The sequence below is a fragment of the Bos taurus genome, chromosome 9 (assembly GCF_002263795.3).
Source record: "Bos taurus isolate L1 Dominette 01449 registration number 42190680 breed Hereford chromosome 9, ARS-UCD2.0, whole genome shotgun sequence".
Classification (NCBI taxonomy): domain Eukaryota; kingdom Metazoa; phylum Chordata; class Mammalia; order Artiodactyla; family Bovidae; genus Bos; species Bos taurus.
In genome coordinates, this window is record NC_037336.1 from 14859183 (window position 1) to 14877724 (window position 18542).

Genomic DNA, 18542 nt, shown 5'->3' on the forward strand with positions numbered 1-18542 from the left:
GAGTCGGACACGACTGAAGTGACTTAGCAGCAGCAGGGTAAAAAACAAAGAGCAAACATGTTTGATTTTAAAACATAATCTCAGAAATTAAAAGTAGTTTATTTACATATTCCTACCCAGTATAATAATAATGAATAAACCCAAACAGAACAAATTATATTCCCAGAATGCTACATCCATCAAAATTCCATTACAAACTGACTGTCGCTTTTGTTATCTAGTCGCTAAGTCATGTCCAACTCTTTACAACCCCATGGACTGTAGCCCACCAGGCTCTTTTAAGTCTAAAATGCAGTTCTTGGGTACAATCTCAAAAATGACAGAATGATCTCTGTTTGTTTCCAAGACAAACCATTCAATATCACAGTAAACCAAGTCTATGCCCCAAACAGTAATGCTGAAGCTGAAGTTGAACGGTTCTATGAAGACCTACAAGACCTTCTAGAACTAACACCCAAAAAAGATGTTCTTTTCATTACAGGGGACTGGAATGCAAAAGTAGGAAGTCAAGAGATACCTGGAGTAACAGGCAAATTTGGCCTTGGAGTACAATATGAAGCAGGGCAAAGGCTAACAGAGTTCTGCCATGAGAACGCACTGGTCATAGCAAACACCCTCTTCGAACAACACAAGAGGAGACTCTACACATGGACATTATCAGATGGTCAATACCGATATCAGACTGATTATATTCTTTGCAGCCAAAGATGGAGAAGCTCTATACAGTCAGCAAAAACAAGACCAGGAGCTGACTGTGGCTCAGATCATGAACTCCTTATTGCCAAATTCAGACTTAAATTGAAGAAAGTAGGGAAAACCACTAGATCATTTAGGTATGACCAGAATCCCTTACGATTATACAGTGGAAGTGACAAATAGATTCAAGGGATTAGATCTGATAGACAGAGTGCCTGAAGAACTATGGACGGAGGTTCATGACATTGTACAGGAGGCAGTGATCAAGACCGTCCCCAAGAAAAAGAAATGCAAAAAGGCAAAATAGTTGTCTGAGAAGGCCTTACAGATAGCTGAGAAAATAAGAGAAGCTAAAGGCATAGGAGAAAAGGAAAGATATACCCATCTGAATGCAGAGTTCCAAAGAATAGCAAGGAGAGATAAGAAAGCCTTCTTCAGTGATCAATGCAAAGAAATAGAGGAAAACAATAGAACGGGAAAGACTAGAGATATCTTAGAAAAAATTAGAGATATCAAGGGAACATTTCATGCAAAGATGGGCTCAATAAAGGACAGAAATGGTATGGACCTAACAGAAGTAGAAGATATTAAGAAGAGGTGGCAAGAATACACAGAAGAACTGTACAAAAAAGATCTTCATGACCCTTATAATCACAATGGTGTGATCACTCACCTAGAGCCAGACATCCTGGAATGCGAAGTCAAGTGGGCCTTAGGAAGCATCACTACGAACAAAGCTAGTGGAGATGATGGAATTCCAGTTGAGCTATTTCAAATCGTAAAAGATGATGTTGTGAAAGTGTTGCACTCAATATGCCAGCAAATTTGGAAAACTCAGCAGTGGCCACAGGACTGGAAAAGGTGAGTTTTCATTCCAATCCCAAAGAAAGGCAATGCCAAAGAATGCTCAGACTACCGCACAATTGCACTCATCTCACATGCTAGTAAAGTAATGCTCAAAATTCTCCAAGCCAGGCTTCAACAGTACATAAAATGTGTTCTTCCAGATGTTTAAGCTGGATTCAGAAAAGGCAGAGGAACCAGAGATCAAATTGCCAGCATCTGCTGGATCACTGAAAAGGCATGAGAGTTCCAGAAAAATATCTACTTCTGCTTTATTGACTAAGCCAAAGTCTTTGACTGTGTGGATCACAATAAACTGTCAAAAAATTCTTAAATAGATGGGAATACCAGACCACCTTACCTGCCTCCTGAGAAATCTGTATGCAGATCAAGAAGCAACAGTTAGAAATGGACATGGAACAATGGACTAGTTCCAAATCGGGAAAGGAGTACATCAAGTCTGTATATTGTCACCCTGCTTATTTAACTTACATGAAGAGTATATCATGTGATATGCTGGGCTGGACAAAGCACAAGCTGGAATCAAGACTTCCAGGAGAAATATCAATAACCTCAGACACGCAGATGATACCACTCTTAAGGCAGAAAGTGAAGAACTAAAGAGCCTCTTGATGAAAGTGAAAAAGGAGAGTGAAAAAGTTGGCTTAAAGCTCAACATTCAGAAAACGAAGATCATGGCATCCGGTCCCATTACTTCATGGCAAAGAGATAGGGAAACAATGGAAATAGTCACAGACTTTATTTTGGGGGCTCCAAAATCATTGCAGATGGTGACTGCAGCCATGAAATTAAAAGGCAGAGCTTTCCTTGGAAGGAAACCTATGACTAACCTAGACAGCATATTAAAAAGCAGAAACATTACCTTTGCCAACAAAGGTCTGTCTAGTCAAAGCTACGGTTTTTCCAGTAGTCATGTATGCATGTGAGAGTTGGAATATAAAGAAAGCTGAGTGCACAAAAATTGATGCTTTTGAACTGCAGTGTTGGAGAAGACTCTTGAGAGTCCCTTGGACTGCAAGAAGATCCAACCAGTCCATCCTAAAGGAAATCAGTCCTGAGTATTCATTGAAAGGGCTGATTCTGAAGCTAAAACTCCAATATTCTGGCCACCTGATGGGAAGAACTGACTCACTGGAAAAGACCCTGATGCTGGGAAAGATTGAGGGCAGGAGGAGATGTGGACGACAGAGGAGAGGTGGTTGGATGGCATCACCGACTCAATGGACATGAGTTTGAGCAAGCTCTGGGAGTTGGTGATGGATAGGGAAGCCTGGTGTGTTACAGTCCATTGGGTTGCAAAAAGTCAGACACGACTGAACAACTGAACTAAACTAAGACTCTTCTACCCATGGGATTTCCCAGGCAAGAATACTCGAGTGGGTTGCCATTTCCTTCTCAAGGAGATCTTCCCAACCCAGGAGGTGGAACGGGTGTCTCCTGCATTAGCAGGCAGCTTCTTTATAGCTGAGGCCAGGGAGTTAACAAAGCAAAAATCTCGATACTATGAGAAACAAGCAGGTAGTAACACATCCTCTGGCTGCAAGAAATCATGAATCTGTCCAAATTCCAGAGAAAAAAATTTTAACTAAAACACTCACTGAACAAAGGAAAAATGACAAGCAATATTTTAATTTCATTTAACATTTTAATATCTATCATTTCTTATTGAAATGAGAATTGCCAGATCTCACTGAAATGAAAGAACACAATTATCACATGTTCTTAGTCATTGAAACACCAGTTTCATGTTCTATCACTTTACTTACAAGCAAAGCACTAGGATCTCCATTTAGCTGACCATCATCTCGCGATTTCACATAGCGACGATGGTTTTGATAGAAATTAGACAGTCCATAATACATAAATACATTGCCCTAGAGAAAGGGGAAAAATGTTCATATAAAACTATTAAGTATAAAGTTTCATGCATACATAAAAACTATGTAATTTGGACTAGTTCAGAACATTGATAACTTAAAACAGGTACTGGGGTGAATTCTGCCAGAACTAGAAATAAAGTTAAAGAAAGCATGCTCCAAAAAATCCAAGAGTAAACTCTGAAATACCCTGAAAGACCTCAAAGATATCTATTTACATTAAAACAAACAAATAGAAAAGCTCTCATGAAATCTATTAGCCTAGTTTGATCTACTTTCAATTTTAAATTGCAAAGTAATTATCTTCCAATTAAAATCTATAAATAACTTTTTAAAATTTTTTCTGTAATTCAGATTGGTCTTTACCCAACTAGCATCAACTTTTCAAAGATATAATTGTCAAGCTTTCATTTATTGCTCAAAATAAATGTTGAACCTGAATTGGGACATAGTACATTCTTCAACAGGATACTATGTAATATTAATAATGAATGAATTTATAATTATAAAGATAAGTCATTTTATAATAATCAAGCAAAATACTTTAATGTATGCAATGGAGTCAACTTGGAAAAATCCTAGGAAAGAAGAGTAACCTATATACACTATAATTATTTAGAAGATGCCATGTAGTCATCTTAAATGACTAAGAATTTTGGAGGTGGCAAAAACATTAGCTATTTTCTCCTTTCTCATTGCTACTTCTACAATCTGTAATCCATCCTTGATTAAAAGGAATTCAGAAAAGAAAAAGGATTTCAATAACTTTTGCTTTATCTGATTTGCTGTTTTCATATACACAATCATTTATTCAAGGCTTGATTTTTGAATGTCAAGTATGCCAATTTTTTCAGTCTATATAAATATTTACATATAAACCTTTTTTTTAATTTATTCATTTATTTTGTTGGCTGATTTCTGTTCTCTGAAAAGGTTTTAGTCCAATTCAAATTTGGGCTTGTGAAAGAACACAGAACCCACAAAAAAATGAATCTGAGGACAATCACCTTTGTGGAAAAAAGTTCTGAAACCCTAAGTGTTTCTGAATGGGAGAGGACACTAATAGAGCTTCCAAATCATTGTAAGTCTCTTCCATGTCTTTAATTCTGCCTGTTTTGACAAAAGCAGAACTTAATGCATCTTTGAAGAAGGCAAAGGCACCCCAACTCCAGTACTCTTGCCTGGAAAATCCCATGGACGGAGGAGCCTGGTGGGCTGCAGTCCATGGGGTCGCTGAGGGTCAGACATGACTGCATGACTGAGCGACTTCACTTTCACTTTCCACTTATGCATTGGAGGAGGAAATGGCAACCCACTCCAGTATTCTTGCCTGGAGAATCCCAGGGACAGCGGAGCCTGGCGGGCTGCCGTCTACAGGGTCACACAGAGTTGGACACGACTGAAGCGACTTAGCAGCAGTAGCAGCAATGCATCTTTATAGCTTGTCTATCACATTAAAAAAAATAAAACTTTTCTGATGTTTTCTGATCAGATCAGTCGCTCAGTCGTGTCCGACTCTTTGCAACCCCATGAATCGCAGCACGCCAGGCCGCCTTGTCCATCACCAACTCCTGGAGTTCACTGAGACTCGTCCATTGAGTCAGTGATGCCATCCAGCCATCTCATCCTCTGTCGTCCCCTTCTCCTCCTGCCCCCAATCCCTCCCAGCATCAGAGTCTTTTCCAATGAGTCAACTCTTCGCATGAGGTGGCCAAAGTACTGGAGTTTCAACTTGAGCATCATTCCTTCCAAAGAAATCCCAGGGCTGATCTCCTTCAGAATGGACTGGTTGGATCTCCTTGCAGTCCAAGGGACTCTCAAGAGTCTTCTCCAACACCACAGTTCAAAAGCATCAATTCTTCGGCACTCAGCCTTCTTCACAGTCCAACTCTCACATCCATACATGACCACAGGAAAAACCAGAGCCTTGACTAGATGGACCTTTGTTGGCAAAGTAATATCTCTGCTTTTGAATGTGCTATCTAGGTTGGTCATAACTTTCCTTCCAAGGAGTAAGCGTCTTTTAATTTCATGGCTGCACTCACCATCTGTAGTGATTTTGCAGCCCAGAAAAATAAAGTCTGACACTGCTTCCACTGTTTCCCCATCTATTTCCCATGAAGTGATGGGACCAGATGCCATGATCTTCGTTTTCTGAATGTTGAGCTTTAAGCCAACTTTTTCACTCTCCACTTTCACTTTCATCAAGAGGCTTTAGAATTCCCTCTTTACTTTCTGCCATAAGGGTGGTGTCATCTGCATATCTGAGGTTATTGATATTTCTCCCGGCAATCTTGATTCCAGTTTGTGTTTCTTCCAGTCTAGCATTTCTCATGGTGCACTCTGCATATAAGTTACATAAACAGGGTGACAATATACAGCCTTGATGAACTCCTTTTCCTACTTGGAACCAGTCTGTTGTTCCATGTCCAGTTCTAACTGTTGCTTCCTGACTTGCATACAAATTTCTCAAGAGGCAGATCAGGTGGTCTGGTATTCCCATCTCTTTCAGAATTTTCCACAGTTTATTGTGATCCACACAGTCAAAGGCTTTGGCATAGTGAATAAAGCAGAAATAGATGTTTTTCTGGAACTCTCTTGCTTTTTCTATGATCCAGTGGCTGTTGGCAATTTGACCTCTGGTTCCTTTGCCTTTTCTAAAACCAGCTTGAACATAAGGAAGTTCATGGTTCACATATTGCTGAAGCCTGGCTTGGAGAATTTTGAGCATTACTTTACTAGCATGTGAGATGAGTGCAATTGTGCGGTAGTCTGAGCATTCTTTGGCATTGCCTTTCTTTGGGATTGGAATGAAAACTGACCTTTTCCAGTCCTGTGACCACTGCTGAGTTTTCCAAATTTGCTGGCATATTGAGTGCAGCACTTTCACAGCATCATCTTTCAGGATTTGAAATAGCTCAACTTTCCAGTTGAGCTTTCTAAGATCCACTTGACTTCACATTCCAGGATGTCTGGCTCTAGGTCAGTGATCACACCATTGTGATTATCTGGGTCGTGAAGATCTTTTTTGTACAGTTCTTCTGTGTATTCTTGCCACCTCTTCTTAATCTCTTCTGCTTCTATTAGGTCCATACCATTTCTGTCCTTTATCGAGCCCATCTTTGCATGAAATGTTCCTTTGGTATCTCTGATTTTCTTGAAGAGATCCCTAGTCTTTCCCATTCTGTTGTTTTCCTCTATTTCTTTGCATTCATCACTGAAGGCTTTTTTTATCTCTTCTTGCTATTCTTTGGAACTCTGCATTCAGATGTTTATATCTTTCCTTTTCTCCTTTGCTTTTCACTTCTCTTCTTTTCACAGCTATTTGTAAGGTCTCCCCAGACAGCCATTTTGCTTTTTTGCATTTCTTTTCCATGGGGATGGTCTTGTCCCTGTCTCCTCTACAATGTCACGAACCTCATTCCATAGTTCATCAGGCACTCTATCTATCAGATCTAGGCCCTTAAATCTACTTCTCACTTCCACTATACAATCATTAGGGATTTGATTTAGGTCATACCTGAATGGTCTACTGGTTTTCCCTACTTTCTTCAATTTAAGTCTGAATTTGGTAATAAGGAGTTCATGGTCTGAGCCACAGTCAGCTCCCGATCTTGTTTTTGTTGACTGTATAGAGCTTTTCCATCTTTGGCTGCAAAGAATATAATCAGTCTGATTTCAGTGTTGACCATCTGGTGATGTCCATGTATAGAGTCTTCTCTTGTGTTGTTGGAAGAGGGTGTTTGTTATGACCAGTGCATTTTCTTGGCAAAACTCTATTAGTCTTTGCCCAGCTTCATTCCGTATTCCAAGGCCAAATTTGCCTGTTACTCCAGGTGTTTCTTGACTTCCTACTTTTGCATTCCAGTCCCCTATAATGAAAAGGACATCTTTTTGGGTGTTAGTTCTAAAAGGTCTTGTAGGTCTTCATAGAACCGTTCAACTTCAGCTTCTTCAGCATTACCAGTTGGGGCATAGACTTGGATTACTGTGATATTGAATGGTTTGCCTTGGAAACGAACAGAGATTATTCTGTCGTTTTTGAGATTGCATCCAAGTACTGCATTTCGGACTCTTCTGTTGACCATGATGGCCACTCCATTTCTTCTGAGGGATTCCTGCCCGCAGTAGTAGATATAATGGTCATCTGAGTTAAATTCACCCATTCCAGTCCATTTCAGTTCGCTGATTCCTAGAATGTCGACTTGTTTGACCACTTTCAATTTGCCTTGATTCATGGACCTGACATTCCACGTTCCTATGCAATATTGCTCTTTACAGCATTGGACCTTGCTACTATCACCAGTCACATCCACACATTAATGCTACTTCTGCTAAAACAAAATAATTAAATTCCTGTCTTCTCCCTAATAATTTTTATAATTTTTAAAAAGAGAGCTTTATTGTCCATTATCTCGGTGCAAGAGCATCCATAACCACTAGATGGCAACCATCTACCGGGGACTTCAAAAGTCTTCAGTACCTTTAAGAAAATCTAAAGCATAGCTACAAAAGTCCAAAAAATTGGCCTGTATTAAAGTAGTTTTGCTCCCTGAAGAATAAAACAATACTTTTTAAATTTCAATTTCCAGGTAAAGGAGAGCATAAATTCGTCTAGCCATGACTACTCTCAATCTGTGTGTCCTTCACCATCTGGCTCAGTTTCCAAGAATGACAGCTAAGTGTGAATGCAAAAGGCACGCAGACCACACGTGTGCGTGCACACACACACACACATACCTCATACCTTGTGGAGAGTTTTCTAACTGCTTGTCAATAAGGTTTTACTAAGTGTTTGCACTTATGTTAAGGGTTAAAGCATCAGATCTGATTAAAAAATGATGCAATTAAATGTGTATTTTCTAAATTAGTATTAGAATACTAATTTAATCTAAATATTTAATCTAAATATTAGAATACTAATTTAATCTAAATATTAGTATTTAATCTAAATACTAAATTAGAATTAGTATTTTCTAAAGTAAAAACTGTTGGTATTAAAAGTAGTCAAAACAGTTTGAGCAATAATTTTTTAAATACAAACATATGTAGATTGATACAAAAGTGATTTGTACAGTTATAAAATTTTCCAGAAACAGGTTTCAAATTTTGCTTATAAAGTACTAACTAGAATAAACTATTAATGCATTTAATAATCAGACAGCATAATTTGCTAACTAAACAAAATAATCTTCCTCAAAAGTGTACTGACTCTCAATAAATTAAAGCTACATCTCAACAAGAATATAACTAGTAAAAAAAAATTAATATCAATATTTTTTAAAGCATGGGTTTTCTAAGACATTACTTAGAATACAGACCTCAAATGACTGTTCCAGTGTGAAGTTAATGGTACAAACACAAGGTGTAACATTCGGAGACAAACATTTATTACAGGGACTGGAAGGATCTGTTCCGGTATAATCAATCTGCAAGAGAAAAATATAACTAAGTATACTTCCTTGGAGAAAGTGAATACACTCTGAAATAATCTGCTATCAGATGGAAAAATGAGTCTGAGAGAACAACCACAGTCCAGAAAAAGATCTTTTTATAAGGTCATCTATTAGACAGTGTGAGCCTGTAAAAACTGGAAAGGGTCCTATGTTATCCTACTGGCTCATCTCTCCTTTTTCACAAAGAAACACATTTATGCAAAAATCATAAATACAAAATTCAAACTGCATGATGTATTAACTTTTAAATAGCTATAAAGTCTAAACAACTTTTCTGTCATTTCAGCTTTCCATGGCATATTTTCAAATTAAATAAAGCAAACAAAAAACTATCAGGTTTCTCAAGGGCTACCACTTTTAAAACCTGGTGTTGGATAATTAAGAATCTGCTTTATCTCTGTCCTGGGTTCCTGGTTCAGCTCAGTTCAGTTCAGTCACTCAGTCGTGTCCAACTCTTTGCAACCCCATGAATCGAAGCACACCAGGCCTCCCTGTCCATCACCAACTCCTGGAGTTCACCCAGACTCACGTCCATCGAGTCTGTGATGCCATCCAGCCATCTCATCCTCTGTCGTCCCCTTCTCCTCCTGCCCCCAATCCCTCCCAGCATCACAGTCTTTTCCAATGAGTCAACTCTTCGCATGAAGTGGCCAAAGTACGGGAGTTTCAGCTTTAGCATCATTCCTTCCAAAGAATCCCAGGGCTGATCTCCTTCAGAATGGACTGGTTGGATCTCCTTGCAGTCCAAGGGACTCTCAAGAGTCTTCTCCAACACCACAGTTCAAAAGCATCAATTCTTCGGCATTCAGCTTTCTTCACAGTCCAACTCTCACATCCATACATGACCACAGGAAAAACCATAGCCTTGACTAGATGGACCTTTGTTGGCAAAGTAATGTCTCTGCTTTTGAATACGCTATCTAGGTTGATCATAACTTTCCTTCCAAGGAGTAAGCGGCTTTTAATTTCATGGCTGCAATCACCATCTGCAGTGATTTTGTCCTTTAAAATTTCCATGCTGATCAGAGTCTGTTTTTGATAAGCCCCTTAATTCACACGAGTTTGTGCTAAGGCAATGGGACAGGTAGGGGGCTGGTCACCAGAAAGACCAGATGTGACTAGGGACTTTGGCCCAGTCCACACTCTAGAAAGAGGGAGAAGGCTGGAGGTTTAGTTCAATCATGTGTTAGTCGCTCAGTCGTGTTCAACTCTTTGCAATCCTATGGACTATAGCCCACCAGACTCCTTTGTCCATGGAATTCTCCAGGCAAGAATATTGGAATGGGTTGCCATTCCCTTCTCCAGCGGATCTTCCTGACCCAGGAATTGAACCCGGGTTTCCTGCACTGCAGGAAGATTCTTTACCAACTGAGCCACCAGTGTTTAATCCATCATGCCTTCATCATGGAATCCCAATAAAAACACTGGCCACCAAAGCACAGGTGAGCTTTGGGTTGGTCAGCCCATTGACAAGCCCCGATTCTCAGGGAGGAGGAGTGCATGAAGCTCTGCATTCAAGACCTCACCAAATGTCTCTTTGTTTAGCTGATCCTGATTTATATGATTTTAAATAAAAGTATAATTATAAGTCTAGCACTTCCCTGAGTTCTGAGTTATTGCAACAACTTGGGAAACCTGAGAGAAGTTACAGGAACCTCCCACATTTATAAGCAGTTGGTGAGAAGTTCAGGTGGCCTGGAGATGTCTGAACTTGCACCTGGCGTGTGAAGTGAGGGAGGTCTAGGCAAGGGGGACTCGGAACTCCCGTATTTGTAGCCAGTTGGCCTTAAGTATGGGTTGCCCGGGAGCCTGACTTGCAGCTGGTGTATGAGTGGTACTCAGATGTATTGCTGGAGACCAAGCCCTTCCACCCGTGGACTCTGACACAAACTCAGGTGGTCAGTGTCACAACTGAACTGCAATACACCAGCAGATGTCAGAAGACCTGACCTAACAGCTAAAATGAGAAAATTTTTTCCATTATATGAATTTATTTTCTAGAGTGGTTTGAAGTTCACAGCAAAACTGAGTTCAAACTACAGAGTTCCCATGTACTCCCTGGACCTACACAGACACAATCTCCCTGATTATCAATATCCCTCACCAGAGAAATGTACTTGTTACAAATGATGACCTGTAATCTTACATCATTATCACCCAAAGGCAATGGTTCACCTTAAAAGAGTCACTCCTGGTGTTGCACATTCCATGGCTTTTACAAGTGCGTAATGACATACATACACCATCACAGTATCATACTGAATAGTTTCACACCTTAAAAACTCTCTGCACTCTACCTATTCATTCTTCCCTCACCCGTACCCCTGACAACCATGGATCTTTTTACTGTCTCCATAGTTTTGCCTCTTCCAGAATGGCACATAATTTGAAATCATATAGCATGTAGCCTTTTTGGATTTATCTCATTCACTTAGTAATATGCATTTAAGATTTCTCTGTCTTTCCATGGCTTGATAGCACATTTCTTTTTAGCATCAAAGATTATTCTATTTTCTTGGTGTACCACAGAAGACATCTTGATTGTTTCTAAGTTTTGGCAATTACAAGTAAAACTGCTATAAACATCCATGTGCAGGTTTTCGTGTGAATGTAAATTTTCAGCCTATTTACATAAATAACAAGGAGTAAAAATGCTGGATTGCGTTGTAAGACTATGTTTAGTTTTGTAAGAGACTGCCAAGCTGTCTTCCAAAGTGGCTGTACCATTTTGCACTCCCACCAGCAATAAATGACTTCCTTTTGCACCACATCCTCACCAGCATGTGATGCTGTTGATGTTCTGGGTTTTCACCATTTTAACAGGTGTGCAGTGGTATCTCGTTGTTTTAATTTGCAGTTTCCTAAATCACTGCAGATGGTTGACTGCAGCCATGAAATTAAAAGATGTTTACTCCTTGGAAGGAAAGTTATGACCAACCTAGATAGCATATTCAAAAGCAGAGACATTACTTTGCCAACAAAGGTCCGTCTAGTCAAGGCTATGGTTTTTCCTGTGGTCATGTATGGATGTGAGAGTTGGACTGTGAAGAAGGCTGAGTGCCGAAGAATTGATGCTTTTGAACTGTGGTGTTGGAGAAGACTCTTCAGAGTCCCTTGGACTGCAAGGAGATCCAACCAGTCCATTCTGAAGATCAGCCCTGGGATTTCTTTGGAAGGAATGATGCTAAAGCTGAAACTCCAGTACTTTGGCCACCTCATGCAAAGAGTTGACTCATTGGAAAAGACTCTGATGCTGGGAGGGATTGGGGGCAGGAGGAGAAGGGGACGACAGAGGATGAGATGGCTGGATGGCATCACTGACTCGATAGACTGAATGTGAGTGAACTCCGGGAGCTGGTGATGGACAGGGAGGCCTGGCATGCTGCGATTCATGGGGTTGCAAAGAGTCGGACACGACTGAGCGACTGAACTGAACTGAACTGAATGATACTGTCAAGCATCTTTCACATGTTTACTTGCCATCTGTAAATTATGGACTAAATGTTTGAATCAGCCAAAATTTATATGTTGAAGCCCTAATTTCCAATACAACTTGGAGGTGGGAACACTGGATTCAGTTTAGATGAGGTCATGAAGGTAGGGCCTCCAAGATGGAATGAGAATCCTTCCGAGATGGAAAAAAATAGAGCAGAGTGCTTGCCTCTGTGTACACTGCATGCACGCTCTCTCTCTCAATCTCTTTCTCTCTCTGCTATGGGAGGATAAAGTGAGAAGGCAGCCATCTACAAACCAGGAGGAGGAGGGTCTTTCTTCACTCTCTTCAGGGTGAAGAATCTGAAGACACTGAATCTGCCAGCACCTTGGTCTGACTTCCAATCCTCCAAGACAGTATGAAATAAATGTGTTATTTAAGCTATCTGGTCTATACATTTTTTAAAATAGCAGCTTACGCTAAGACAGACTTTATACTGAGAAGTGAGGTGTTGCTTCAGCAAATATTCAAAAAGACAGAAGTAGCTTTGGAACTGGGAAATGGGTATAGGCTGGAGATTTGAGATGCATGCTAGAAATATAAATATTAAAGGTGATTCTGGTGAGATCTTAGAAAGAAATGACGAGAGTTAAAAAGAAAGCTTCCATCTCCTTAGAGAGCTAATAAATAAACATGATTAGAATACTGGTAGAAACATGGATGGTAAAAGACAGCTCTGGTGAAGTCTTAGAAATGGACATCATTGGACAATGAAAAAAAGATGATCCTTGTCAATAAAGCGCAGAGAATTTGACTAAACTGTGATCCAGTGTTTTGTGGAATGTAGCACTTGTGGAAGGATGAAGCTGGATATTTAAAGAATTAAAGTGTTCAAAGAATGGCTTGGTTCCACCTGACTGCTTATTAATAGTAAGATGGGAGAAAAGAGAATGGACTAAGAAAAAATGTTAAGCAAAAAGGGACCAAAACTTAAGATCTGGAAAAATTCTCAAACCTATCCATACCACAAAAAATCAGAAAGCATGCTCTGAAAAGAATACTAAGGGTACAACTAAGGTAATACTAAGCTGAACACCATTCAGTAAAGAGGTGAGTGAGCATGAGAACCATGGACGTAATCGGCCATTCTAGCAGAAACACTGCCGTGTGAACTGAAGGGGAGAGAGGAGGAGCAGAAGGAAGGCAAGCTGAGGAACTGCTCAGATCCTACAGGACTGGCCCACAGAGCCATTCTCTACTTGATGTGCTACTGATTCTCCAAAAGAAGAGAAGAATGATCCCTGAGATGACTTCTAAGACCATCAGGGCTACATCCTCATCTCATACTGGAGAAGGAATTCAACAGACCGGCTGGCAGCAACCCAGAGCTTTGAAGCAGGATTTCTACCCTAGTGGGTCCCAAAGGCAGAGTGTTAAACCAAAGAGGTTTAACAAGCCTTAAGAGCCTTCTCAAGCCTTAAGATCTGATGATATTTGTCTTGCTAAGTTTTGGAGATCTGCTTGGAACTCATCACCCTTTTCATTTTATTCCCCCCTTTCAAATTTGAGTGTCTGTGCTATTATCTGTTTCTGGAGAAGGCAATGGCACCCCACTCCAGTACTCTTGCCTGGAAAATCCCATGGACGGAGGAGCCTGGTGGGCTGCAGTCCATGGGGTCACTAAGAGTCAGACATGACTGAGTGACTTCACTTTCACTTTTCACTTTCATGCATTGGAGAAGGAAATGGCAACCCACTCCAGTGTTCTTGCCTGGAGAATCCCAGGGACAGGGGAGCCTGGTGGGCTGCCATCTATGGGGTCACACAGAGTCGGACACGACTGAAGCGACGTAGCAGCAGCAGCAGCTATGTCTGTTACTTCATGGTATTTGGAAGCACATCTGGTTTCACAGGTTCACAGCTGGAGAGAAATTTTGCCTCAGGATGAATCATACTTTGAGTCTCACCTATCTCATTAAAATGGTATTTAGAAGACTTTAAAGGTGATGCTGGAAACAGAAGAGATTCGGGGGGCTGATTACATGGAATAAAAGTATTGTGCATGAGCACAAGGGTGGAATGTATGAATTGAATGTGTCTCTTTAAAATTCATATGCTGAGGCCTTTGGGAAATAATCAGGTTTAGATGAGGTCAGGATGGTGAGGGCCCCATGATGAGATTAATATCTCTACGAAGAGGAAAAGAAATCAGAGCTCCTTCTCTCTGCTGTGGTGAGGGCAGCAGGCAAGTGGCCACCTGCAAACCAGGAGGGTCCTCACCAAGAACCAAACTTACAAACACCATGATTTTAAACATCCCTCGCTCAAGGGCTGTGAGAAATGAGTACCTGCTATTTAAGTCACCTAGTTTACAACATGCCATTGTAGCGGTCTAGGCTGATTAGGGTATTGCATACCTTCTTTGGAGAGGTGTCTGTTTAGGTCTTTTGCCTATTTTTTAATAGAGTTTTTCACTTGCTTATTGCTGACTATTAAGAGTCCCTTGTATATTTAGGTAACAGCCCTTTATCAGATATGCCTTCTAACAACTTTTTTCTCCCATACTGGGATCTGTTTTATCACTCTTGTGATAAGTAAGAATTTTATCATTAGCAACTGTAATTACCTTTACCTTAATAAAGTAAAAAAAAAAAAGCCAACTGACTTTTATATTTGAAACTGAGCACATAAACTTGCTATGTGGATATTCAATTTTTTTTCATAATTGAAAAAAAAGGTTAAAATCTGTATATAGAAAATAAAGCATTAAATTACAACATCTAGGGAAACCTACATTACTGATGGAAATGTAAATCAGTACAATCACTATGGAAAACAGTATGGAGGTTCCTTAAAAAACTAAAAATAGAACTATCTTTTGATCCAGCAACTCCACTCATGGGGATATATCAAGAAAAAAACATAATTCAAAAAGATGCACACACCCCAATGTTCATAGCACTATTTACAATAGCCAAGACACAGAAGCAACCTATGTGTCTATTGACAAAGGAATGGCTAAAGACAAAGTGGTACATAAATGCAATGGACTATTACTCAGCCATAAAAAAGAAGGAAATAATGTCATTTGCAACAACATGGATGGACCTAGAGATTATCATACTAAGTGAAGTAAGTCAGACAAAGACAAATATTATACAATAACATTTATATGTGGACTCTAATTTTTTAAATGATAAAAATGAACTTATTTACAAAACAGAAACAGACTCACAGATTTCAAAAACAAACTTATGGTTACCAAAGGGGAAACGCTGGAGTAGGGAGGTGCAGGGATAAATTAGGAGCTTGGGATTAACACAGACACACTACTGTACACAACAAAATAGATAACCAAAAAGGACCTACTGTATAGCACAGGGAACTCTACTCAATATTCTATAATAACCCATATGGGTAAAGAAGGTGAAAAATTAATTTATGTATAACAATTAACTTTGCTATACACCTGAAACACACTGTAAATCAATTATACTCCAACAAAAGTTTTTTAAAAATTAAAACAATTACACCTAACTGCTTTTCAAAAATCATAAAACTGCTTAATAAAACTTTGTTTTGTCAAATTCTGATACAACCTATTGAAATGTTCTCCATCAAAGCCTACTTACTAATGACACTTTGTTTAGAGAAAATTTTCATTCACTACAAATATCTAAGACAGGCTTGGCATGTAATTAAAACAAGTTAATAAACACAAGTCTCCTAAATGAGAACAGGCAAAGCATATATAATTTTTCACTAAACTTGAGGGGTCACAGCTTTCTACCCAGGGCTTATTCATGTAAAATATTCCACTTAAAAGTCAAATTTTATGATGTTGACAAGATGAGAGAAAAGATGAGACCATTTAGAAAAATAAACTATACTTAAAATCTATATTAAAATACATTAAATTTTTTTTCAATTTTTTGTTTAAAAATCTCTACACATCTTCTGTCTCTTCTAAGTCTAATTTAGGATTAAAAAAAAAAGTTGCCAGCTGGGCCTATTACCATATATGGTTTGGTTTGGCTTTGAACAGAAACCTCTTAAACCACTCTCTTTCAAATTGGTGTCTAAGGCAAAGGGGGAAAGAAAGATGATCAGTTGTGATTAAACAAAGATATATTCTTTATTTAATTGAACAAAAACAAAAGGATGGAATATGAAATCTAATAAATTACACTACTACAGTATATTAAAACTTTAAGTATTTTTAAACCAAGTATTTTGATGCTTTTGAACTGTGGTGTTGGAGAAGACTCTTGAGAGTCCCTTGGACTGCAAGGAGATCCAACCAGTCCATTCTGAAGATCAGCCCTGGGATTTCTTTGGAAGGAATGATGGTAAAGCTGAAACTCCAGTACTTTGGCCACCTCATGTGAAGAGTTGACTCATTGGAAAAGGCTCTGATGCTGGGAGGGATTGGGGGCAGGAGGAGAAGGGGACGACAGAGGATGAGATGGCTGGATGGCATCACTGACTCGATGGACGTGAGTCTGAGTGAACTCCAGGAGTTGGTGATGGACAGGGAGGCCTGGCATGCTGCGATTCAAAGGGTCGCAAAGAGTCGGACACGACTGAGCGACTGAACTGAACTGATTGCTTAATATTAAATTATACTTCTACAAAATCAAAGGATAGCTATAACATTTTCATCATAACCTTTTAATTATACTTTTTTTAAATATACAAAAAAATTGCATGTCTTTGATTTCAGGAAATTCTGAAAGTAAAAAAAATTATCATTAACACTTTAAATCTTTCTATCTGCAACACATGACATGAAGTACAAGGCAGATGCAAAAGTAATATTTTATGTACAGTTTACACAGTCCTTTCTATTAAACGTATATTTCATCTGATCCTCACCAAAATCCTAAAAGTATTATCCTCATTTTACATAAAGAGAACACATTCAGAAACTTGCCCAAGGATACGCAAATAGCAAGAGCTGGTGCTATGCTAGAAGCAAGAATGTTTGACTCGAAGTCCAATGTTCCTTCTACTAAACTGCTTCTTCACAAAAACAGTTCCCTTGGCCCTCCAGAAGACTACTTCATCAGAGGTTAACACACAGAGAAAATAAGTATAATATTAAGTGCTAAACTGAATGGCAGAGGACAGTAAGTACCAGATGGACTAGTACTTTCAAAGAAAAGAGGATTTGAAATGAGCCATTAAAAGGAAAAAAAGATGGAAAAGAGGGCCATGTGGAGAAGCATGAAGCTAGGACCCACAGGTACATTTAAGGACAATGAGCATAAACAGTTTGGATTTGTGGCGAGTTTTCACATTGGAAGGAAATGAGACAACGCTAAAAGGTAAACTGGATCCGTAAGAACATGCTCTGTTTTATAGGCTACTGTTTATCAAATGTATATACTAAGTACCTGACATTAAGTACTTAACACACATCAACTCATTAAAATGTACAATAGTTTCCTGCAAAATTAATTTTTATTTTCCTTATTTTAACCTAGGAAGGCTTAGTAATTTTCCCAGTATCACCCACCAAGAATTTAAACCCAGCTCTGACTTTCTCTAAAATCTATGTTCTTAGCACCATCTTATGTCCTCTTACACAAGGAATAATACCATCGTTTCGATGCACAAACTCAGAGCCTCCAGATTATAAGAACAAAGAAAAGTATCTGTGATTTACTTTTGTTGCTAATCAGGTTGCCCAGCACCCAAACACACTCTCAAGCACTGGGGAATTCATGTTGAGAGTTTCGGAGGCAGGCAGGGCTCTATTTTCCACTTCAGAAGCCAAGAGAGCAACTGAGTCCTTCTACATCCTAACCCCAGGAGCCAAGCAAAAAGCATAAGATTTGGATCAAGCCTGATACAGACTAGAGGACTGAATCTCCACAAAATCAGAGTCGAGTGGGTGTCATGAGACCAGCAGCTGAAGCAGTAATCTAATAGAGAACTAAACAGCGGCTGTGGCATCTGAGCCACTGTTTCTGCTTCCAAACTTCTCTTGCTTTCCTCTGGTCTCTGAACCTGATCCTCTAGACCTCCCACCTATTCAGTGTGAGACCTACCCAATCTCCCTCCAGTAAATCCTTTCCCCCATCAGGTACCCACAGTTGGTTACTGTTGCTGGCAACAAAGCCTCGGAAAGCTAAGTAATCCTGACTGTTCAAAATGTCCTGCAGGAAATAAGTAAAAGGAGAGAGAAGAGGCTAACATAATCAAACACCTGCA

At 39.4% G+C, this 18542-nt stretch overlaps 1 protein-coding gene across 1 annotated transcript in view; it reads right to left on the minus strand.

The window, feature by feature from the left end:
* Nucleotides 1-18542, minus strand: part of TMEM30A (transmembrane protein 30A) — a 43603-nt gene that overhangs the window by 9400 nt on the left and 15661 nt on the right. The window contains exons 2-3 of the mRNA NM_001075223.1: nt 8759-8866; nt 3327-3434 (exon numbers count right to left, since the gene is read on the minus strand). Of these exons, the coding sequence (NP_001068691.1) occupies nt 3327-3434; nt 8759-8866 (216 nt within the window). The remainder of the gene's footprint in view (nt 1-3326; nt 3435-8758; nt 8867-18542) is intronic.